General features: G+C 38.3%; 1 protein-coding gene across 1 annotated transcript; it reads left to right on the forward strand.

The window, feature by feature from the left end:
- The first annotated feature begins 1,719 nt into the window (after positions 1–1,719).
- Positions 1,720–25,285, forward strand: bmpr1bb (bone morphogenetic protein receptor, type IBb). Its single transcript, XM_059358032.1, has 11 exons — positions 1,720–2,030; positions 14,787–14,946; positions 16,322–16,424; positions 16,733–16,835; positions 18,464–18,560; positions 18,653–18,797; positions 20,359–20,551; positions 21,564–21,861; positions 21,971–22,146; positions 22,244–22,374; positions 23,757–25,285. Exons 1-11 carry the CDS (start codon positions 1,943–1,945, stop codon positions 23,880–23,882), a joined length of 1,620 nt encoding a protein of 539 aa, XP_059214015.1. The 5' UTR covers positions 1,720–1,942; the 3' UTR covers positions 23,883–25,285.
- The last annotated feature ends 206 nt before the right edge of the window (positions 25,286–25,491 follow it).

A 25,491-nucleotide genomic window follows, 5' to 3' on the forward strand; every position in this document is an offset into this window, starting at 1 on the left:
TGTATGTTGGATTAGTGTGAAGTTGCAAAGTTGTGGCGGTGCCTGGAGGTGTGAGCTCTAATCACCTCTAATCACCTGACGTGTGATGGCCTGATCCCCGTACAAGTGTTTGTGTTTTCACCCCTTTCACACACGGACTCACATGAGGAACTGAACGCGATTCAGCCCACGTCTGAACTTTAATACCAGACTCTTGGTTACAGATTAATGCCATTCACAGAGCACCTGTGTCTGCAGCTGTAGCTCCACACACAGAACATGACGACGGGGTTGTCAAGAGGTTGGTTGCTTTTTTTGGTCCATCCTTTTTTTTGTTGTTGTTGTTTTCTTTTGGGGCTGTCGGACAGATGATGGGTTTAATTTTGGGACTTTATTGACATATTTGAATACTTGTTGTTGCAGGGTGGTTGTTAGTTTCAGCCTTTTTTCAACTCTTAAAGTAAACAAAGTGGGAAAAGTTTTTCTTTTCTTTTTGTCTTGTATATTTTATGGGCAATGATAGGAAAATTATATGGAAAATTGGTGATGTGCTAACTGGTACCAACTGACCTTTTGCAGTAAGAGAGTTATCTAATGTCTTACTAATAGGATGTTGGTAATAATATCACATTTATTTCTATCAGTTTCTTTCCCACAGCAATATGCACCCTAAAAGGACAATAACACATAATTTGCTTCCATCACAACTTCATCTTTTACCATTAAACTATTATCTTTTAGACTATTTATTACATGTGCATCTGAATGTCTTTTTAAGCAACTTTATATATGAGAAGCACACTTAAATTTTGTTGTATATTTTTTAATATAATGACAATAAAGGAAATCTTAATTTTGTGTCACGTAACGGGTTAACACCTGAAATTAAGTGTTTATTATTCAGCCATACCACACCACTTTCGCCAGAAAAATTATACCGTTATTACGTTATTATGAATGAATTTTATCAATGCATGAATGGGCTTCGTCTGATAGTAGCACTTGGATGTGGTGGTGATATTTACCTCATTGTTGGTCTTACAGATTTATTTGGAAATTTAATGCAGCAACTTACACTCCAAATTTATTTTGAAGCACCTTTTCAGTTGACAGGAACATAATGCATGTCTGGCAGAATATGCTTTAGCAACTCAGTAGGACACACATAAAAGTCAGGTTGGGGGAGCAGTGTTGCTGAACCAGCATGGATACCCCGCGTTGACCCATTCACATCAGCCATAAATACACGTCTTGTTCTGGGTTCTTTGCTTTGGTGCATCAAATACTTCTTGCTCTGCCTTGCAGGATTTGACACCAGGTGGTTTTCCCAAAGTATATGTACATGTCTACTGCAAGTTTATACTCCTTAGTTCTGACTATAGTTCCTGTGTCCCTCTTGGCATGCTGTGTGTTTGTATGCCTGTGGCAATCGCTCATAATGCTTTCACTGCCGCCTTTCACACCCCGTTCGGCTCCTGCTCACATGTTGCCACCTTGTTTTCTCCTCTACTTTCTGTGCATGAGTGGTGTGAGTAAATGTAATTTGTGTGAAAGAGAGAGAGAGGCTGTACGTGGATTCACATATACTCAGCTGTTCCCTCTGTAGTGAGCTGGTCACAGAAAGGGCTGGACAAATAGCACAGTGAGAGAGCAACTAAGTAACACCCTCCTCCCCCCTCTTTTCTCTCCCCCTCTTCTTTCTACTCTGTGTCTGTCTCTCCCAGGCTGTCAGTGTGGAGTAGTGCTGGAGGCTGCGGGGCTGCTGTGTGCTGTGGGAAGTTCCTGAGAGTGCAGAGTGGCAGTCACTCACAGAGAGACACTTGTACAGAAAGTGGACCGGCGCTCTTTCACGGAAGGATATAAAACGTAGTCTCACACCTCTGCCTCTTTGCACGGGTGCGTTCGTTGTGGCTGCGCCTCAGGGATTTGAAGGAGGCGGGCGACCGGGGTTGGTGCTGGAGTGATGGTGGTGGTGTGGCTGCCTCAGGAGTGCGCCTGGCAGGCTGTTCTCCTGGTGACTGGACTAGCATCACTGAGCCGTGGCTCTGATGGTGAGTACGGCGCTGGACACAAGCTGTGTGTTTTTGATGTTACCACTATTCTGCAGCCTTTATGTTTCAGTCACTGCAAAGCTGACGAGGCCTCATGCGACTGCTTTCAGTTTGTCACTTGTTGGATAAAAACAAATTACTTTTTAATTTGTGCATTCTTTATTTATTTCTTCTATTTTTCTGAAATCAAAAGCATGTTTTCACACATTTTATCGTGAGGTCGCAGGTCAATCGTTCTAGCTGTGAGGTTATCCGTCTATTTTTTACCCGACGGTATTTATGATGAGCAGAAGCTATTATGATCTCCACAGGGGCCACCATGAGAACCGGGTGCTCATTTATCTGCCCCGTCCTCTCCCCCCACGCACACACCCACCCTCTGCCACCAACCCCGACCCCCACCTCCGCACCCCCTGGTCATGTTTTGAATTGTTTGAAGATGGACAGCCAGTTGTCTTTTACGATGAATGCCAACAGTGTCACGGTGCCCCGTAAGGTTGTGACAGGCGGGGAGGGTCGCCCAGCTCCCAGCCTCAAGAAGATGACACTTGTGCATTTGTTCTGTTTCGGATCACAGAAAGGAGAGATATAGTTGAACACTGCAAGTGTTGGTATGAAGATTTGGGATTTCCTGTTTTTAATGAGCCCATTTTGAAAAACGAATTAATCTCTTGGTTTGACTTGTCCAATTATGTTCTTTAATTTTCCCGGGGTAGCTTTTTAATTTACCTGAAATTATCGATTAATCGATCGACAGAGAATTTATCTGCAATTTTCATAATGGTTTGGCATTTCTTTGTCTCATATGATGGTAAGTTGAATATTTTAAGTATCGGACTGTTGGTTTGCCAAAACAAGGCTTTTGAAGGTGTCAGCTTGGGCTATAAGAAATAATAATGGTCTTTTTTTTAATGGACTAAACAAGTAATTGATCAATAGTAAATCAATCCTCAGATGAACCGATAATCTAATATTCATTAGTTGCAGCCCTACTTTGCATCATTTATGTTGACAAGATTAACCTTTGCAGAATTATTCAGTTGTCAAACACTTATTAAGAGCACAGTTGGGTGTCAGACTGTAAAGCCAGCATATGGCTACACACACACACACACCACACACACACACACACACACACACACACACACACACACACACACACACACACAAAATTTATGCTTACCTGGTGCTGCTATATGCTCTTCTTGGTATATTTTAGTTAGAATGTACTCATAGTGTTTGATACATTGTATATGTATGTATAATACCATATATACATATGTTTGTATTATCTGACACAGATTAGCCCTAAAAGCATTGGGTGTTATATGTTTGCAAATACTGATCTTATTCTTTTAGCCAATATAAAGTGTTATACAGCTTATGATTCATGAGAACTTACACTTTTGTTCTGGCTTATTGTAAGGTTATCATCATGCATTGCCCTTGTGTGAGCATGTCATATTTGACTTTTGAAAAAACGCCCAGTGAAAAAATTGTCTTTTTTTTAAACAACTCCATAGTCAACCAAGGTTTTGTTGTTTGGTTGTTTTTTATTTAGGTGTGCTCCATGTGGAGATTGGTTCAAATATACCTTTTAGTCGGTACGTTTTTTTCGTGTGGCAATGATACATCAACTGTTGAAAATTTCAGTATCAAGTGATTGCAGCCATCATAAATCCTACATTTTAAGGCACCATTCAAATAGTCGTAGAAAGCTGAGAATCTCATTGTATAGACACAATTTAAAGCTTGTCTCAAGCATAAAGAGCATTTACATAAACATTTTATGTTTTGTATGACATGTCTAGTGGAGCATCGATGCAATGCTGATTGTTTGGGGAGTAGTCAGGGTCTTGGTGTTTTATTTGTTCTTATAGAAAAAATGCAAAAACATCTCAGACCAACTGATAGTCGGTGATACACAAAATTTAACAGCAGTGACAATAAACAGGTAAATATATGAATATAATTGACTTTGCAGAAAAACACAAAGGGATTTTGCTTCTAATCCTTGTTACAAAGAGTTGCTTCACTGACAGTGTGTCAAAAATAAAGACCAGCTGTAAAGTCCCAGTCTGAATGAGTAGTTCAGAGCTAGCTGTAACTTTCGCAGTTGGTCACGAAATACCTCAGCTGCTGATGGATTTTTCTTCAGAGAATTTCCTTCATTCTTATCTGTGCAGACAGAGCTAAGTGTTTAACTTCTCATCCAATATTAGTCCAGTGTGTTTGAGGGTCAGTAGCCACACGGATATAAAGGATGTAGGAAGATGGAGTGAAATTCAGAATCATCTCTGAAGAGTAGCATTGATTCTCAGACTCCCAACAGTCCAAATATTAACTGACAGGAGGCTAAGTTTCTCCTTCATTCTTTTAATGCAGACTGAATCTGTGAACCTTCTTGAAAATACTAAACAAAAGCCTTTTCTGCTTTTAAGCTACCTCCGTTTTACTCCTTCTGTCCACTTTCTGTCACCAATACTTGAGCCACCAGTTGCTTTTTTGGGTTTCCTCTGTGATCTGATCTTTTAAAGGTCTCCCAAATGAGTAAAACATCTGGGAGGTTGCCCATAAATCTAAATGCCACGGTCAATTTGCCACCTGTTTCTATAGGCTGGTGAGGTTCACAGAGAGTAGATGAGCCCTAGCCCCGTTCTTCCGGCAGCCACACAGTGGATATAAAAACAAGTTGGTTGTGTGTTTGATAATATATTTTACAAGGGTTACATTCTTTAAAAATTCTATTGGTTTTGGTTAGTTTCCTCCATCCACATTTTTGGTTTCGCTTTGTCTCATGTTTGTAACACAAAACCGCTGAGTGGCCATGAAAACACAACGTGTCTGGGCCATAGCTGCAAATACGACTACTCCCAGAAACCCTCACTATAGGCTTTGATAAGCTGAGATGTTGCGTGCCAAACACCCACCAGGAGACACTGACTCACAAACTGATACGAGCTGTTTATGAATACTGCTGTTTTCAATCTCAGCACATGACTGGAGAACACAGAAGGCCAACAACAAGTTTACTATAAACCAATGAAGCAGTGCTCTGGTCTTCCAAACAGACGTGTATAATCAACAAAACTCTCTGAGGAGCCGTTGGTTAAGTACAGTGTGGAGTGTTTTCATTCACAGCGATCTTGGAATATCTAAAAATGTCAGTGTGTCTCTGCAGGAGCATTCAGAGGAGGTATTAGTTTTGTCTTTATCAGCAACCATCTGTTCTCCGTAGCTCGCTTCAGTTACACAAGTGTGAGAAGTTTAAAGGGGAAGGTTTGTTAGAAACAGACTACTAATTGGGAAAACTTTCTTGTTTTTTCATGCTGAATGTTATTTATTTACATTTAAACACTGGATCTAAAGTGGCGCTGTTGCTTGAGTCTTTGTAGAGGAACGTATGAAGGTAAAACGACTGAATCTTTGGAAGACATCTGTGTGCAGCTGAGTGTTGTGGAATAAGGTCAGAGTGTAGTGTGGTGCAGTGCAGTGGTCCAGAAGTACAAAACAGCAGCAGTTGGTCCTCGGCAGGACCAGGCCTCTCCAGCCTTCTGTGTGCTGCTTCCTGTCAGGATGTGGATACGGTTCCCCCACACAGAATTTGATCCCTAGGCAGATGTGCTGCTCCAGCGGTCAGGCATGGGAGCAGATTCTGTGTGTGTGTTTATGTGTGTTTGTGTAATAGTTTTTCATGTGCACCATATCTGCCTGTGAGATTTGGATGTTTAAGACTCCTTTTGTGAATTTAGGGAGTACTTCAAGGTATAATATGTAACAAATGTCTAGGAAAACTACATGTTGTTGAGTTGTGTGCTTACATTCTCCCAAATGTTCAAATCCAGAGAAGTCTGTAAGTTTACTACATGTAACGGTGCATTTAATTTGGTTGCCTGCCAATGGCGCCATTTGAGCTTTAACCCTTCTAGTCCATCTGTTATTGTTTTGATTGTGAGACCCTTAGCAGCAGAAATTACTTACAGTGTCTTTAACAGATGGACTTTCCCAATGCATGAGCACAGAATAATACCATACTGTAATTTTGATTGACAAGAAAAACAACATAGTGTTTAAAATTCAAGATTATATCCACCTAAAGCATATCTGGTTTTAAGTTGTAAAGACCTTGAACAACCTTAAGGACAAATCACCTTTTTGGCAGAGGTAATATTGTGGGGTAAAATGACATATTGTGGCTGTACTCTCTCAATATGTCTGTAATGGAGCCCGGCATTAGTCGGTGGCTTGTGGCATTTTCCAGTAAGTCCAGACCACATGGATAGATAGATGAGCAGTGATATGAACGATGAGCATTGTGGATAGACAAGGTTAAAAAAAAATGTCTTGAACTCGACGGGAGCAGGAATAAATAAGAGAAGATAGGACACGGATAGTGTGTTGCCAACCACGTACACCACACTGCGGTCAATACAAAGCCTGGGTTTCAGAACATGCCAGTTTCTACACCTGTTCTGTGTGTGTGTGTGTGTGTGTGTGTGTCCGTCTGTGTTTGTCTGCATGTGTGTTTAATGTGAACATTTTGTTTCTTTTTTTTATTGGTAGGTTCAAGTTCTGCATTGTTGTCTTTTTCTGGTTACATTACTGTAAAGTGATGTAATTTTCTGAACTTACCAGAATGTTGTAGCTGTTATTTGCCTTCACCCACTATATCAAAAATCTCATTGTGTAAATACTTTGTGAGAACTGCCAATAGTCAAAGCTATAATTGTTGCAATAGCAGTATGTGGTATTTGGTCAAAAAATGTTGTGATAGTTGATTTTCTTCATATCATCCAGCCCTTTAATACATGAAAGATCCATTTAAATGCAAATAGTCATACTGACAAAAAATACTTTTCTAATGATATGTATTTTGTTTTTAAAGAAATGTTACTTAAGTTAAAGTACTAATATCACACTGTGAAACTGCTCCACTTAAAGTCCTGCATTCAAAACTTACTGAAGTAAAAGTAAAAAAGTATCAGCATCAAGGTGTACTTAAAGTATTAAAGGCACAATTATTGTTATGCATATTGGCCCCACTCAGATTGTTAATATATTCTAAATATTAGATTATTTATATTTATGCATTTATGTAAGCAACATTTTAATTTTGTAAAGATAATGCTCATGTTAACTACTTTATAGACTACTGACATGTTTTTATGTTTATGTTATCATGTTATGTTAAATTTCGACCTGAAAAGTAACTAAAGCTTTCAGATTAATGTAGTAGAGTAAAAAGTACACTATTTGCCTCACAATGAAGTGGAGTAGAAGTATAAAGTTACATAAAATGGAAATACTCAAGTAAATTACATGCACCTCAAAATTGTACTTAAGTACAGTACTTGAGTAAAAGTACTTAGTTACATTCCACCACTGCCCCAATTTCATATACAAGATCATACATACATTTATTTGCAGGATTTTCAGTGATTTATCACTAGATTGAATAAATCTGATTTTCCCTTTATGATGCAAGTGTGGAATATAGCAGAAGTCAGTTTGTCTGTGTGTACTTTGTTGTGGCTATAGCAGCTCTCTGCTGTATTCACACATGTGTGGAAAGTTTTCTCTGTGCAAACAGTGTGAATCCTTGAGAATCCTTTTTAAAGATGGGTTTCGGGTACAATGTGGAGCGGGGTCTATGGCGGACAGGTAGCGGGTCGTGGGAGCCTCAAAGTGTCCATCTCATTCCTCCACAAAGGCAGGCTGGTCACGGCCGGTAAACACAGAACAGGTTGCAGGAAGCTGCATGGTGGAAACGGATGATCTGATGTGGGTGGAGCAGCAGAGACAGAGGAGAGAGTGTGGAATGTGCTCCTCAAACACACTCGTGTGTGTGTGTGTGTGTGTGTGTGTGTGCGTGTGTGCAATATGTGCACATGTGTAAGTGTCTCATGTGGCAGAGTCCTTTGAAGCCTGTCGGGGGTTAAGAGGGATGAGGCTGCGCTGGTAGGGTGGAGGAGGATGTATAGCCCCTCTGCAGGTTGGTTGTGACCCCCTCAGGGTCAGAGTGCACTCTGGAGACACTGGGGAAGATGTCTCCTTTGAGGAGGTGATTTATAATGGCCACCTGGAGCAACTTATCTCGCTTTTCTCTCATGTCCTCCTCTCTGCTTGTTATGAACATTCTGTGTGAAGTTCTCAGCTCACAGATTAAGTAGCTGTAGTGCTGTAAAGTTGGCTCTTGTGAAACAACCGTGCTAATTGGAACACTTAATGCTCTGATTTCTTTCCTTTTTCCTGGACATGAAATTCCTCCGTCAATATTTATTTCCCAACTTATCACTGGTAATGGCAGTAATTCAGTTTTGCATTGATTTCCAGTTGTCTTGATGGTAAAACCAAACCCTATATTATCACAGGATATCATTGATTGCCTGTGTTGTGAGGGTCACATTCCATTTCTATCTCTAGTGCAGAGAACAAATCCGTAGAGTAGCCGTAGAAAATATGAACATTCATCAGGATTTTAATTTAAAGATTAGTAGAGGAAATCAAAGGAATCAAATTAAGTATTGTTGACATGGGACACAGTTTCAGATAAATGCTCCCTGGGTGAACAACAGTAAACACAGGGATATTAGGATACAAATGAAAGGAACAAATTGGCCTTAGATTTCAGTTTCAAATATTTCAAGGTCACATAGCACAGTCACTGAAATGGCCAACTCCTGACTCATTACTGACTCTTGTTCTACAACAAGCCATTTTTTGGTCTTTTCTACGCTTTTGGGTCATACTTGTTACCATCAGTGGTGGAAGAAGTATTCAGGTCCATTACTTAAGTATAAGTGCTAATACCACACTGTAGAATTACTTCACTACAAGTAAAAGTCCTGCATTCAAAACTTAAGTAAAAGTACAAAAATATCAGCATCATTTAAATGCATTTAAAGTATCAAAAGTAAAAGTACCCCTAATGCAGAATGGCCCCTCTCAGATTGTTAAATATATTCCAAATATATTATTGTATTATTATTATTGATGCATTTATGTAACTAGCATTTGCATTTTCTCAAGATAGGGCTAATTTTAAGGTTTCATTTATTTAAAAAAATAGCTAATCACTTCAAATTTGTCATATTTTTTATGTTAAATCTCAACCTGAAAAGTAGCTAAAGCTGTCTGCTAAATGTAGTGGAGTAAAAAGTACAATATTTGCCTCAAAATGTGGTGGAGTAGAAGTATAAAGTTACTTAAAATGGAGTCAAGTAAAGTTCAAGTACCTCAAAATTGTACTTAAGTACAGTGCTTTTGTAAATGTACCTAGTTACATTCCACCACTGGTTACAATACACTGATCATGCAGGTATTGGCACCTTGTTTTAATGCTCATAACTGATAATCATCATCAATAGGGCTGCAACTAAGAATTATTTTATTATTGATTAATCTGCTGATTATTTTAGCAATCAATCCATTTAATGTTTAGTCTTTAAAGTGTCAAAAAATAGAGAAATATGTCCATCCTAATTTCTCAAAATCGAAAAAAATGTCCTTAATTGTCTAGTTTTGTGAGTCCAAAATCCAAAGATTCTATAGCTAGAAGATATAAAACAGAGTACAGCAGGAAACCTCCACATTTGAGAAACCGAAAACAGCTTTTTTGCCATCTTTTATTTGGTCTAATAATCATCTACTAACGTTTTCAGTGAAAGCACTAAACTAAGTCAATAATAAATCTGCTTGTTGTTGGGGGAAATTGGCCATACCCAAGACTTATTTCAATATCTGTGTTTTGTTTTGTTTTTGCATCAATGTCACAGGATGGCCAGCATGTTGTTTGTACACATGTTGTAATAGATTTGTACCATACAGGTGGCTGTACCCTTGAGAAAACCAGTGGATTATTCTGTATATGTATGTCTTTTAGGTGTATAACAAGTCAATGTATGACTGTTTAAGTGTGTTTGTCCTTTTCTCACAGTTACTCTCAGTGTTGCATTAGGCCCTCATTGAGAACAAAGGAACCCCCCCATGAAACCCGGCCTCACATACAGGGATGTTTCTATCACTACAGTCAGACACTGAGGAGCTGAGAAAGGGCAAAAAACACAGGGGCAATATTAGAAATTGGAGCTTTAAAAATATGCAAAATATTAGTGAGAGCTCATTAATATAATCATAGGAATGGCACACAGTATGAAAAAACTTGACTGAAAGTGAGGAAGGAGGATGGAGGAAGTGTCGCACACCACGCTGATAGTGTTCAGCCACAAATGAAAAGAGATGACAATCACCATCATGTAGACAGCATGTGAACTGTCATAACTAATTCAGATACATTTAGAAAAGCTGAAGCCAGTGTAGAGGTTCCCAAAGATGCAGTGCCACTGTGACTGAAGCTTCTCCAGCTGGAGTAATTCACTCTGTGTGACTTCTAATTGCTTCAAGTGTGTGTTTCTAGTTTGAGGAACAGCCTGTGGAATGTGTGGGGGATGCAGATCAGATTTCGGGGTGACCTTGAGTGTGCCCCATAGCTGACACAGCAACTCTGTCTGTTGTATGTGTGTGTAAGACAGAGACAAAGAGAAAATGAGGTGTGTGCAGTGTTGTGTATGGACTACTATGGTGTTACTGTGGTGATAACAAATTGATCTTTTATCTTATAAAGCCAAAATAAGTCATGATTTAACTCATGAGCTCATATTTATTTCATTTGCAGGGCCATCTTCTTTATACCCGGTAGAGGTGGGGGAAGAAATCGGTACAGCATAGTATTGCGATATTTTGAGTGGCAATATTATATGGATATGCATATTATATGGCCGCCAAGTATCGATATTAAGCGATTCAGCGGCACTCAGTATTTTCCGGATTTTTGTTTTTTTCCGGAGACCGTAGTGGGCTCATTTTTAGGAATATACTAAAGATACTGGTATCATGATCTAAGGAATCTAAGGCACCATATGTGTCAGGATATCATGTTGGGATGTTGTCAAAATAACACTTTTTTGTTGCATAAAAAAAATAAAATCAGAGCAGTAAAGATTAACCCATTTAATCCCAAATTTTTCCCAGACATGAAAATGTCCAAATCATGTGTCATTAGTACTCCTTTGAAATAATTAACCATTATTTGAAAATATTTTCATGGAAAAATGGGTGAAAAAGTGTGTTTTATCTTCGGTCACTATTGTGACCGGTGGGATTAAATGGGTTAAAGTTGAGGAAAGTTTGAGAAAATGCTGCAGTTGTTGTCCTCCATACATGTTTGATATCAGTTCAGTTCAGTTTGACTGAATACTTTGTTGGTCAGTCTGTGGGTTTGACCCTTATTGTGGAGAAATAAAAAGACTGAAGTGAGATGAATAGACTGAGAATTGTCTCTTATTTAACAAAACAATTGTTGCTTGAATTTAATTTTGTGGACACAAAATGCAGTTAAACAGTTAAATCGCAATATGTTGTATCGCAATACTCACCATTTCTCATAATGCTTAAAATTGCAATGACATCGTATCGTGACTCAAGTATCGGGATAAAACCGTATCGTGGGGCCTCTGCTGATTCACGCCTCAAATAGCTGGATGATTTATTCCATATGAGTATGGTGATTTAGCAAAGGAGCAGTTAGATAGCCGGAACCTGTATTGAGCATAACAAACATGACCTCTCTCTCTTACTGTAAGACTCCTGCTGGCTTTATATCCTATAGCCTCTTTAATAGTCGGTTGCACACACAGTGACGCAAAAACCTGCTCTTATATACACCAAGCATGACAAATCCATACCAACACACACACACACACACACACACACACACTACACAACAAGTAATATGTTACCTAAAGTCTGACAGAAATTACTCCATACTGTACATTTATAGAATACTTCCTGTTCTGTATTAAATGCAAGAAGTTTAAGCTTCTTATGTCAATGCTGGGGGGAAGTTTTGATCTGTGCCAACATGACAGTGAATAGAACAACGTTTAGCTGAGTAATGGAGTAAATGATTGACAAAAAATAATTGCCAACTTTTTTGACAACTGATTCATCGTTAGTAAAGTAATTTTTTATGCAAAAATGACAGAAAATGCTGTTTTCATCATCTCAAATATGGAAATGTGTTTATTTTTTATACCATATGAAACTGAACTTTTGGAAAATAGGATAGACATTTTTCACTATTTTCTGACATTTTATAGACCAAATGATTAATTTAGAAAATGATCAGCAGTTTAATTGTTAAATCAAAATCATTAGTTGCAGCCCTGAATGAGACTCAAACTCTCGTCAAGGCTATTGTTACCTTGTTGTCGACAGAAGTTTAAATAAAAATTCTTCTAGATATAAATATGTAATTTTGGCCATAAGAAACTAAATAAACATAGGCTTGGATAATAGATAAAACCTTTGGTACTGTATATAAAGCCCCTATGTAGTTAATGTGATGGTGTGGGTGGTTAAAATGCATTTAGTGCCGTGTTAAGTCACAGACTGTACTAAAACATGAAATGCTTATTATGTGTAGGAGGTGATCATAAACCTTCGCAGTATGTTGTGCAACCAGATATGTGCTGCCACTTTGCACACTGCGTGTTAAGCTGTGCACAGCATGAAGTGAACAAGTATAACAAAAGAGAAAAGAAATGAGGTGCATTTTTAAAATAATTGCTCAGGCATTACTCATCGGCACACATCAGCTCTTGATCATCCCAAGTTTTAGTGTCGCACCTCTTCAAGGCTCTAGTTTCAGGATTCCCCTTCCCTTACGTCAGCTTTCCTGTTACATTTCTCTCCGGAGTGACCTGCCCCTGTCTTCTATGCACACTTGCCGGCTTTGTAAAAGTTTTAATAAAACAGAGCTGATATGGACAGAATGTATCCAAGAGCCTGACAACTTCATGAAACATTCCTTTCTTGTGTTTGTTCTTTGTTGCACACTTGCAAAGCAGATGTGATAGACAAACCAAGGCCACTGTGAGGGAGGATCAGAACACCTCCACAAACTTCCCCTCTGACAGAAACAGTAACACAGATCAGGTTGGAAGGACACAAAGTACCACTTAAAGAACAGCCCGTGTGTTTATACCGTACCACACTCCGACTCAGCCTTTTCATCACGTCGTCCTCTGGAGATTACTCGTGTCCCTTTTATCAAAGGCTCGTAGCTTTCAGGCTGTTGCACCGCTTGGATCTGCTTACACCTATTATAGTGAAACATCCACAGTATAAGGAAGCTATTCTTGGATTTTTATGGCTGGATGGATGTACATTAATGTAGGGATGAGCAGCGGTTGTGGTAGTTTATAGTTGCTTGTGGCTATTAAATGCAGAAGAATAACTGATCTTACTGTTCTTGAAATCTATAGTTTTATGACATAAATATTATAATATTGTGAGCAGAAGAGAAGTGAGAGAGTGAGAGGAAGACATCCATCTAGTGTGGCACAACACTGTTCAGCTCTCTGACCACAGAGGTCTTCAGGGACGAGCTGCTGTCTGAACTGGTTTTATTCTCTACTGATGGATGCATGCAGCTTCAGTTATAGGGCTGCGATTATTTTTATTGTTAGTTAATCTGGTGATAATTTTCTTGATTCTTCAAGTAGTTGTTTGGTCTTGTAAAGTCAGAATATGGTGAAAAAAGTTATTGTCATAAAAGAGTAACAACAGAAAATATTCACTTTAAAGAAGCTGGAATTTGATCATTTTTTCCTTGTTTTTCCTTTATAAATTACGGTTAAGAGGGTTTGTAGTTTGATAGATATCTACAATTGCACAAACGCACTTGTATCTGTATGTATGAGCTATGGGGAGTGGGGGAAAAAAAGAAGAAAAAAATGTATAATCTGAAAACTTTTCTGAATAAAAAGTTAATTGCAAAAAAAGGAGTTGGCGATTAATTTAAAAGTTGATAACTAATCAAGCTGTATTTGGTTATTTGATAGTAAGGAGAGAAAAGGGTTAGGTTGCAAATTTGTGTTATTAATTCATCATGGTTAATTTAACAATAGACATTTTTACATTTGACTATGAAAATTACTGATGTCCTACAAATGAACAGTGGGTTATTGTTATTATCAGATAATTGTTAAATCAGTGGATGTTATTCATCATTCATTTCGGGATATAACGACAATGATTATAAAAAAGTTACGACGCTGTGAAAAACACAGCGACGAATGCAAAGAATGCGTTATATATATATTTACAAAAAAACTGGCCTACAAATCATATTCTCCAGTTTGTTTTGTATAGATCTTTGTAGATAGTCACACCATGATTTAATATTATTTTACATTAAAATCATAACAATAATGCAAAAATGATCATTCCCTTCAATATCGTGAATCATATTGCAATGTCAGAAATAATGGCAATTTGACTTTTTCAGCCCTTCTACGCACACTTGAACACACACACACACACACACACACACACACACAGAACAAGCCTGCCTTTCTTTTGAGTAGTGTTATTCTGGTTCCAGACTTCATGCAGGTACTTTGAGTCCAGGCCAGAACAGCAGGGCTGCTTTCATCAGCACATATTCACACATTCTGTGGATTGCATTGCCATGGTAACTGTGCCAAGACAGGCTGAACTATTTAATTCAAAAGACCCTTTGGAAATTAGCAAAAAGTTGTTTGGATCCTTTGATTTATTCAGTCTTTAATTTTCCTGAGAAATGTGTACTTAGGTTTAATCCCTGAGGCTTTTCTGGAGCCGCTGGACTGTCCAGATGTTTCTCTTGCCGTGTTGCTGAGTCCAGTTCCTCTGTCTCTCTCTCTCTCTGTACAGCCAACATGTTGGACACCATGCTGCTGAAGAACGGATGGAAGGGGGGATCGGAGCGGAAGGCAGAGGAGAGCAGCAGTACAGCCACAGTTTCAGCTCAGAACATGCTGTGGTGTCACTGCTACCACCACTGTCCCGAGGACTCTGTCAACAACACTTGCATGTAAATGAAGCGCAAACAAAATCACTGCATGCTCACTCACACAGATTATAAAAACAACTCTGTATATCAAGGTTATTAAAAGACAACACAAGTAATTATCCAAAGTAATTATCTGAGAGACTTCTAATTACCTGATTATAGTACACAAATGTTTACTTTAGCTACATTCTAATGAGATCCCTCAAGCATCTTGAGATGCCGCTTATTAACATTTTCATTAGCCAAACCACTTGCATTCATTAATTTTCATGCAAACTGTGTGTGCTGTATGTTTATCATGGAATAGGAAAAATAATAACAGAGCTGGAGAACCAGTAATGTATTGAGGAAAAAGGTTCAAAAGATTCAAATTGAAAATTGTTGAGAAATAAACTATTTTCTTATAATTAAGTGGTACATTTTACAATAAGAAACTTACAAATTTATGAAAAAAGTAGTTGTAGTTGAGGAAAATTGGCCATACCCCCAGTTTGTTTTTTTTAAAATATGTTTTGTTTCATTTTTGCATCAAGGTCACAGGAAGGCCAGCATGTTGTTTGTACACATTATGTGATAGATCTATACCATACAAGGGGCTGTACTCAATGCTGTGCATGTACCCTTGAGAAAATCGGTAGGTTATTAGGTAGATGTATCTTTAAGTATTGTTCTTTTATTTATATAACAAGACAGTTTCTGACAGTGTGTTTGTCCTTTTCTCACAATTACTCTTAGTGTAGCGGTAGGCCCTCAGCGAAAACAAAGAAAAAAAACATGGAACCTGGCCTCACAGACAGGGATGCTACTACTTGGACAGTCAGACATAGATTGAGAAGCTAAATTAAATATTTTACAGGAAATAAACCCATATATTCTCTGATATAAGTGTAAGTATAAGTGTAAAATGTACGAGAAAAAACTCACAAATTTATGGAAAAAGAAGATTTTCAGAGATAAAATGTGTGAGAAAAAAACTCAAATTGTCTAAGATTAAAGTCACAAATTTACAACAACAAAAAAAATGGAAAAATTATGGGTTTTTTTGGGGTTTTTTTGTTAAGGAGCCATATTACTGGTTGATTCAGTTTTTTTTTTCCTCCTAACTTTTAGACTTTAATCTCTGAATTTTTTTCTCTGAAAATCAAACCCCGCCCATTTATTTAACTTCCTATGGCTGTAGAATGCTGTTGTAGTATGTTACAGAAATGAAGGTACATATAATGAATATTTATTCACAGTTTGATATAAATTGAACTTAGTTTCAATAGGTTTCAGTGCTGGATTTAGAGTCAGTAAAATACAAACTAACCAAAACACCATGATGTTGATGAACACAATGATGAAAGGTCTGTTTGCCATCCTTTACTTACACATTTCTGTATGTGCATTCTGGCAGGACTGATGGTTACTGCTTCACCATGGTGGAGGAGGAGGAGGGGGGTCTGGCCGTACTCACTGCAGGTTGTTTGGGTCTTGCCGGCTCCGAGTTCCAGTGCAGAGTAAGTCAGCTGCATGTGTGTTAGTATGAGTGTTAATTTCTGCCTATTTCTGCACTTGTCCGTGTATGTGTGTCCTCCTTCATGAGCCGTTGTTAAGCCTTTACGAGCTTTCCTTTACTCACCGCAGCTCTTTACGAGCCCTATTTAAATCAGACTTGTCCAGCCCGGCTATCTTTACACACAGTGGAAAAAAAACCTTTGTTTATTGTAAAATGTTCTCATAAGGAATAAGTGTGGCTGTAAATATTCACTACTTCATTAGTGTTGTGTAGAAATGCATGTGTCTTATTTATATATGTATGTGATAGGACACGGGGAATGCACGGTCGAGGAGAGCTCTGGAGTGTTGCACGGATCAGAATTATTGCAACAGAGACTTGCATCCCACTCTTCCTCCACTCATGACATCAGGTAAAACACACAGGTTTTTCACACGCTGAAATCCTGCTCCACTTGATTACCTTTTAGAACGGGTTCGTTCAGGCCACGGCGGCTGGTGATGGGTAGTGACAGTTTAAACTGTTACAAACCACAGTGTGGTGCTGGAGTGAAGTGGCACATGCTGCTCCGGGGGGCAGAGAGAGAGAGAGAGAGAGGCAGGTGAAACAGAGCCTGCAGCCTCGGCTTGTTCTCTCACCCTCTAATGAAAAGGACAGCCTCTCCCCAGGGCCTGCTTGAGTTTCTTGCCTCGGGACGGATGTGAGATATCTGTCCATCTGTTACTCCGCAACACACCGACACACTCACACACATTCCGTCTCTCTCTTTCACACAAACTCACCGTACGCTTTCACTCAGGCTCACACACTTCGTCTTGACCTTCAAGCCAAGAGCGACGGTCTGGTTTGGCAAGTCAGCTGGAGAGAAATAAAAGGCAATTTCATTTGTGTATTGTTTTACAACTTTACAACAGCCAAAATATTGAAACAACTTAATTCAGGTGTAAAGTTATGACCGCACTATATAATTGTTTCAGCATCACACAGCAACAATGTAATGTCAAGTATGGCAAATTAACTCAAACATTTTTTTGCTGCTTGAAAATAAAAGAAAAACTTGCACTCATTTCCCATTAGTTACCTACAGTCAAGGTAGTCCCGCCACAGTTTCATAATAAACCAAAAATATTTTACACTTCTCAGTGGGATATGACTTTTGTTCCGTATCGCCCAGCCCTACTCCCAAGCCTTTTAATTTTGCTTTGAAAACGCACTAAATTTATGCACTTAATAAAAAATTAAAAAAAGTCTTCTTAACAGTAAAAATGCCTGTTACCTCTTTTTTTATATATTGCAGAAAAAAATATTCAGTGTCACTTTTTTTCTTATATTGTGTAGCCCTAGGTGAAACTTTAAGTGAAAGCTCCTAAAATGTTTATAATAATCCCTCATTGCAGAGGGAAACTGTGCATAACTAATAGCAAGTACTTTTTTTACTTTGGTGATAATTTTACTGTTTGCCTCTGGTTTCTCATACAAAAAGGTTGGGCTAATTCCAGAGCTATCTTTTAACTCGATCAGCCATCAGGGCAGTCATAGGACACTTTGCTGTCCGTGCAGTTTTTCTTTGTCCACTAGTCCTTCCCTCTGTGTGTGTGGTTCTGTGCACACCATGAAGTATCCCCCTGTGTTCATGCATCTGTGTTTGTGTGTGTGTTAGATTGGCAGGAGCACGGCAGAAAGGCTAGAGCCCCAGAGCTGCTCTAGGCCTCTGGGGTTTCTGTAGCGATGTCAGTGTGACAGCTGATCTGTGGGATTCAGGAAGGGGATGTGATCGATCACACGCTGTGAGAGAAGGGGGTGGTGGGGGGATGCAGGGAAGGGTTAGAGGCAGGAAGGGGGAAAGGAGCATGTCCCTGCCAATGAAAATTAGAAAGATGTAGGAGCTGATTACACTGGACAAATGACTGCCACCACCGATTCATCACCTCTAGTTTTACAGACTTTTTATCTCACTTAGGACATGATCATTCACATTTCGGAGTGGTAAAATAAAACCAACATGAAAATAATATGGATATATGTCTCCCCGTATTTTAGATTACGTTGACAGCAGCATCCAATACATGGCCCTCTTCATTTCAATCATAGTCTGCCTCATCATCCTCGTCTTTATCCTCGTCTTCTGCTACTTCAGGTAAAAATCACGAAGCTGTCTCATTCATATATGAACAAATTCCCACATCCTGATGTGCAGATAATAAAAACTGCATCACCTCTCTGTGGCAGATATAAGCGGCAGGAGTCACGACCACGCTACAGTATCGATCTGGAGCAGGAGGAGACCTACATCCCCCCCGGGGAGTCCCTGAAGGACCTGATTGAGCATTCCCGTAGCATCGGGTCTGGTTCTGGGTCAGGACTCCCTCTACTGGTAAGACTAAATAAGTGCACATCTGGCTCAACATCACCAGCCCTCATAAACATGTGACAAATGACTAGTGCCTCACACTTTCACAGAGGGCTTAGTGATATGGATTGAATCAGTTTCATGCTAATATTATGCTATAATAATATTTATTTAAGTAAGAATTTATACTACTAAATATATGTAGCATTACTAGGAAGACAAACATTGATTTTGAGTGCAATAACACTCTGCATAACATTAGAAACTACATCATGTCAAAACCATAAACACACCTCACTATCTTATTTAACTTGATTGAAATTTGTCTTTTATTTAACTAATTTTGTTAAAGTTTTAATAAAAAAAAACATTAAAGACAGAAAGATAAGTGGTTTTGAAAGGTAATAATTACTGGTATAAAAGCCTTGAAAGGCAGATGAGAAAAGGAATTCTTCCATTTTCCAAGTCTGATCTAAATTGTTTTCTCTTCTTTGTTCATGACTTTAGAACACCAAAAAAGTTTTTGCAAGGACAACCTTTCTAATATCCCTTTTTTTTCCATCTATGAAAGTTTTTTCTTTCAAAAAAATATATTTTTCCAAGTATTTGTTGTTGCAATACTTATTTGGCCACAGGAGGCTGAAGTACACCACTCCCCCATGCTCTAAATAGAACTAAAAGCATTGATATTTGCTACAAGGTAAAAAAAAAAAAAAAAAAGACATGACAATTATGTTGCATAACTTGCTAACACATAGTCTGTTCTTTTTAAGAAAGTTGTTGAGTTTTAATGTAGACAGGACTCTAATGAAAAAAAAAATATTTATGTTTTAATGTTTTATTTTATTGTTTTTCTGACTATATTCACCACTTGCATGCTGAGTTCCAGCTGCTTCCTTCAGGGCGAAGGTTTAGTTTCCCTAAATGCAGCACCAATAGGTACAGGTTCCCTTTTGTACCATCTGCTATTGCCACTCTTAACAAGCAATGATGTCAATACATTATGCTTCTCATAATCCGACTACATTTGTACTGTATACTTGTATTTGTAACAGTGAGCAACAATTTGGAACTGTGTTGTTGAACTATTGCACACGTGTATGTTGTACTTGTATTTTATGTCTTTTGTCTTAGTCTGCTGTTTGTAAATCAAATTACCCACCGGGGACATTAAAGTTTTTCCTTACCTTACCTTACCTTACCTTAGTATACTGTGTGTACTCTGTGTTTTAAAAGCACAGAGAAATTATATCTCTCCTGGATCAAAAGATTAATGCTTTTAGTCCTATTTAAAATATGGCATTGTGGTGCATTTAAAGCTCTTGTGGTTGAAATGAGTATTACAACAACAAACACAAGAAAAAAAATCACCTGCCAAAACTTTTTTCACCTGTTGAAAAATGACTTATAAAGAACAAAAGGGACTTATAAAGAAGAACGTTTTCCAGGATTTTTTAAAGTCATAAACACAGGAGAGAGAAATAAATTATCAGACTCACCATAAAAAAATGTATCATTTCCTCCTCAGGGCTTCAGTAGAATTGGCAGAAATAATAACATCTTTTTTATGATAACCTTTTGCCAGGTACAGCGCACCATCGCCAAGCAGATTCAGATGGTTAAGCAGATTGGAAAAGGGCGATATGGAGAAGTCTGGATGGGCAAGTGGAGAGGAGAGAGAGTGGCTGTTAAAGTCTTCTTCACCACAGAGGAAGAGAGCTGGTCCAGAGAGACTGAAATATACCAGACCTTCCTGATGAGGCATGATAATATACTGGGTAAGGTGAAAAAAAAAACTTGTGTCTGTAGAGAAGGATTGTTCAAACTGAGATAATCCCTTGGGACTGAGAACAGGTCATTCAAGTCATTGATGTTATTTTATACAGGTACATCTCAAAAAATTAGAATATCGTGAAAAGTTAAATATTTTTTGTCAATTATTTCAGAAAGTGAAACTTGTATATTATATAGATTTATTACACATAGAGTGTGATATTTCAAGCCTGTATTTCTTGTAATTTTGATAAGTATGGCTTACAGATAATGAAAAAACAAAACTCAGTGTCTCAGAAAATTAGAATATTATATAAGATCAATTTTAAAAAAAGGATATTTTAAACACAAATTTCAGGCTTCTGAAAAGTATGTTCATTTCTATACACTCAATACTTGGTTGGGCCTCCTTTAGCATGAATTACTGCATTAATACAGCATGGCATGGAGGAGATCAGCTGTGGCTGCTGATGTGTAATGAAAGCCTATGTTGCTTTTATAGCAGCCTTCAGCGCATCTGCGTCTGGTGTCTCTCACCTTCCTCATGACAACAGCCCATAGACTCCTATGGGCTGTTGTCAAGAGGAAGGGGGTTCAGGTCAGCCGTGTTTTCTGGCCAGCCAAGCCCAGTAACACCATGGTCATTGAAGCAGCTTTTGGTACCTTTGCCAGTGTGGGCAGGTGCCAAGTCCTGCTGGAAAAAGAAATCAGCATCTCCATAAAGCTTGTGAAAAGCATGAAGAGCTCTAAAATGGCCTGGTAGATGGCTGCTATGTTGACTGTGGACCAACACCAGCAGAGGACATGGCCCCAATCACTACTGACGGTGGACTCAAATATTGAACTTTTTCACAATATTCTAATTTCCTGAGACACTGAGTTTTGGGTTTTCATTATCTCTTAGCCTCATCAAAATATTAAGAAGAACAGGCTTGAAATATTTCACTCTACCTGTAGATGTACCTGTATGTGCATGCATGTCTCTTATTCCTGTTATCCCTTCTTCCCAACCTCCAGGATTCATAGCAGCAGATATCAAAGGAACTGGCTCATGGACTCAGCTCTACCTTATTACAGACTACCACGAGAATGGATCTTTATATGACTACCTCAAGTCCAACACCTTAGATGTTAAAGCTCTGCTGAAACTGGCCTATTCGTCCATATCAGGCCTCTGTCACCTGCACACAGAAATCTATGGCACACAGGGCAAAACAGCCATCGCACACAGAGACCTGAAGAGTAAAAACATCTTGGTAAAAAAGAACGGTTTCTGCTGTATAGCTGACCTTGGACTGGCTGTCAAGTTTAACAGGTACAATAAACATTTTGGACACTTGAGCACTCTTTTGATACATTTTATGAACATCTCTGACATTTCCTGAAATATCTTCACTCCATTTCTTTTCTCCTCCCTCTCTCAGGGACACCAATGAGGTGGATATTCCTGCCAACCTACGAGTTGGTACGAAGCGCTACATGCCACCTGAAGTGCTGGAAGAGACCCTGAACAGAACCAACTTCCAGTCTTTTATAATGGCTGACATGTACAGTTTTGGCCTCATCATTTGGGAGATGGCCCGACGTTGCATCTCTGGAGGTCAGGGGAAAAATCTATTGTTTTATTTATTTTTTATATACATTTTCTGATTTGCACATGACTACTAATTCCTGCATATATATATTTTTTCCTGAAGGCATTGTGGAGGAGTACCAGCTGCCCTATCACGACCTTGTGCCCACTGATCCGTCCTATGAAGACATGAGAGAAGTCGTCTGCATTAAGAAACAAAGACCTTCATTTGCTAATCGCTGGAGCAGTGATGAGGTATTCTTAATGTTTTTTTTTTTCCCGAATTCCACTTTCTACAACCGCAAATCCAAACAGTTAGGACGCTGTGAAAACCATAATGAAAAGAGAAGGCAATTATTTGTATTTATAGTCAGTGTTCAAGAGGAGAAACTTTGTTTTTTGTAATTGGATGCATTCTCCTTTATTTACATTTTACAGTGTCCTAAATTCTGGAAATGGGGTTGTAACAATGAATATTTTTAAATAGTTAAATATAAAAACCAAAACGTAAAGTGTTGTAATGTCTCCATTCATTTTATTGGTATGGTTATAGATAATATATTAATGTTTTATAAAGCAGTAGAGCTGCAACTTTATTTATTATTTTCATTAATCTGCTGATTCTTTCCTCGAATAATCGTTCTATCTAATCGGTCTATAAAATATCATAAAATAGTGAAAAATTGCCCATATAAGTTTTCAAAGCCCAATGGGATTTCTTTAATGTTTTACTCAGTCAAAAACCCAAACTTTTTGGTATGTTATGAAACAGAGAAAAGCAAGAAAATTCCATATTTGACAAGCTGAAAGCAGCATTTTCTGCCATTATTGCATGAAAATTAACTATCAGTTATCAAAATAGCTGGCAATTGCTTTCCTGTTGATCGACTAATCAAACATTACAACTTTATAGATCAGTAATAAGCCAAAAAAAAACCTGGGGTTGGCAAGATGGGGGAAAGAAAAATCATTCATTTTTGAAATCTGAAAATCAGTAATGTTGTCTTGATAAAACTACCATCATGATCATCCCTGAGAACTCATTTTGGTTCAGCACCATTCATCTGAAATTGACTGTGATTATTGTCAGTTTAGCTTGTCGTTTGTCATGTCACGTCAATTTTAAAAACAGCCAAAACTCTGCCTTAAAATGACCACTCAATAATGCCACTTTAATATGAATGATGAATTTGCTAAATTGTATGCTGACAAGTAGTGGCAAACAATATATCACTTACATGTTTGCAGGTGTTTATACGACGCTCCTCATTAAATAGAAGAACTCTATTTGTATGAACTGACTGGCATAACAAGTGGCTTATTGAAAACTGAGTGAGTTGTGAGTCATGTTTCTCACATAATCAGCAGATCTGCAGTTATTAATGGAAATTAGTTAGTTATAATTAGAAATTACATTCATTTAACTGGTGTTTAGACTAATTTAATAGCGAGATAATAAAGACACATGCTGGATGATTCTTACCTGCCAAAGGAGTTTTTGCCAACCTGCAAATCTCAAAGTTGTTCTTAAAATTAGCTTATAACTAACTATTAATCATTTATAAATACATTCATTACAATTTGCAATGTATTGTATTTTCGTTTTCACATGTATAATTTTACATTTGTGCCTTCAGTGTCTACAGCAGATGGGAAAACTGATGTCCGAGTGCTGGGCTCACAACCCGGCCTGTCGCCTCACAGCCCTGAGGGTGAAGAAGACCCTGGCGAAGATGTTAGAGACCCAAGACATCAAACTGTGACAGAGCACTAAGAGAGATGCTCTCCTCACCAGAGACTTGTCACTGCCACTGGCATAGCGCCACTTACACTGGCTAATAGAAGAAAGGGAAGAAAACAGACTGTGAACGATAGGACAAAGGAAACTGACAGCGAGGATGAGTGATGGAGGTAACGGTTGACAGGGAGCCAGAAAAATGAGAGGCAAAAGATTTATTATGTCAGGGGAGATCTGCCTTCCCGTCGTCTGAGCCGCCTATGCCTCAGACCAATGTTCATGTGGTGCTTTCTGTGAAAGCTGATCGGTTGTCGGGTCCAGACTGTCCAGGTGGGCAGGTGGACGGGGACCCTTGCAGGAGAGGAGCACTAAAATCTCTGTGATTAGTTTAAAACAGAGGGAGCTCCTGCTCTGTCCCTCTAAAGCCATATAGCAGTATTCTATGTGCAGTCTTTTGAACTGTCACAGCTGCCTTTGTGTTTCTTCTTTGACTCAGTCACGGTCATTCATCCATAGTGACTGTCATCCATCCAAAGGAATTCATGCTCAGTGACCTCATTGTCAATGATATTATTATAATTATTATTATTGTTATTATTACAGAACAAAGCAGAGTAAGACTAAATTAATGATAAAACATGTCAAGCACAAACAGATTTTTCGATATAGTATTCCTATATACATTTAATTTTGATATTAAAACAAGACCTCTGTGCGGAAGACTTGAGAGGCAAAAAAAGGTGAGAAAAACAAAATTCTGGTGATGCATTTTCTAGTCTGATCTTAACTGTTTTCTCTCCTGTGTTTATGACTTAAGAACAGGTGAAATACAAGGATAGTCTTGTTTTTTTTTGTTTTAAGTTTTAGGTTTTAGAAGTTGTTGTTTCTTTGTCAGGATCAACAACATTTATTTTTCTATGTGTTTGTTGTTGAGGCTGAAATGCCACACTACGCTATGTTCTAAATAGGACTGAGATGAAACCTTTAAAGCTTTCAGTCCTATTTAGAGCAAGGGGCAACTTTACAACAACAAACACTGGATTTGAGACATCGATCAGACTAAGAACACTGATCACCACAATGTTTTTTCTCTCTTACCTTTCTGGGCTTCCGTACCTCCGCTTAAAACGCTTCTCATTGATGAAGTTGTGAACTTAGGTTGTCCTATAGAGCCGAGACCAAGGCTTTGCTCTCCCTCATTGTCTCCTCTTACCAATTCATTTGTACATAATTGAGCTGAGATCTATTGATAATTATTGTCTTGCTGGATGTTTAAATGTGTTTTGGATGATTTATCTGTGTACAGAATATGTCCCGTCCACTCTACCACTATGGCATGTGCCTTATTTAATCTGTACATATGTGATTAATGAGTGTATGAGTGGATCTGGATAACATTCCCTAATAAAAAAGACTGTGTCTCTGCAACTTCGCTGCTATTCCTGTTATTGGTGTGACGTAATATTTCATGTGAGAAAATGTTTTGCACACACAAATATATATTTTACACATGTGTAAAAGGTTTTTGTAGCTGGTAAAAAAAATTCATGTATTATAACAGTGAGGTTTCACAAAGTCTAAAAGATGGACACATACAAATTCCTGTGGATGCCTCACTGAAGTTAAAACTACAC

This window comes from Centropristis striata, chromosome 19 (genome assembly GCF_030273125.1).
Source record: "Centropristis striata isolate RG_2023a ecotype Rhode Island chromosome 19, C.striata_1.0, whole genome shotgun sequence".
In the NCBI taxonomy this organism is placed as follows: Eukaryota; Metazoa; Chordata; class Actinopteri; order Perciformes; family Serranidae; genus Centropristis; species Centropristis striata.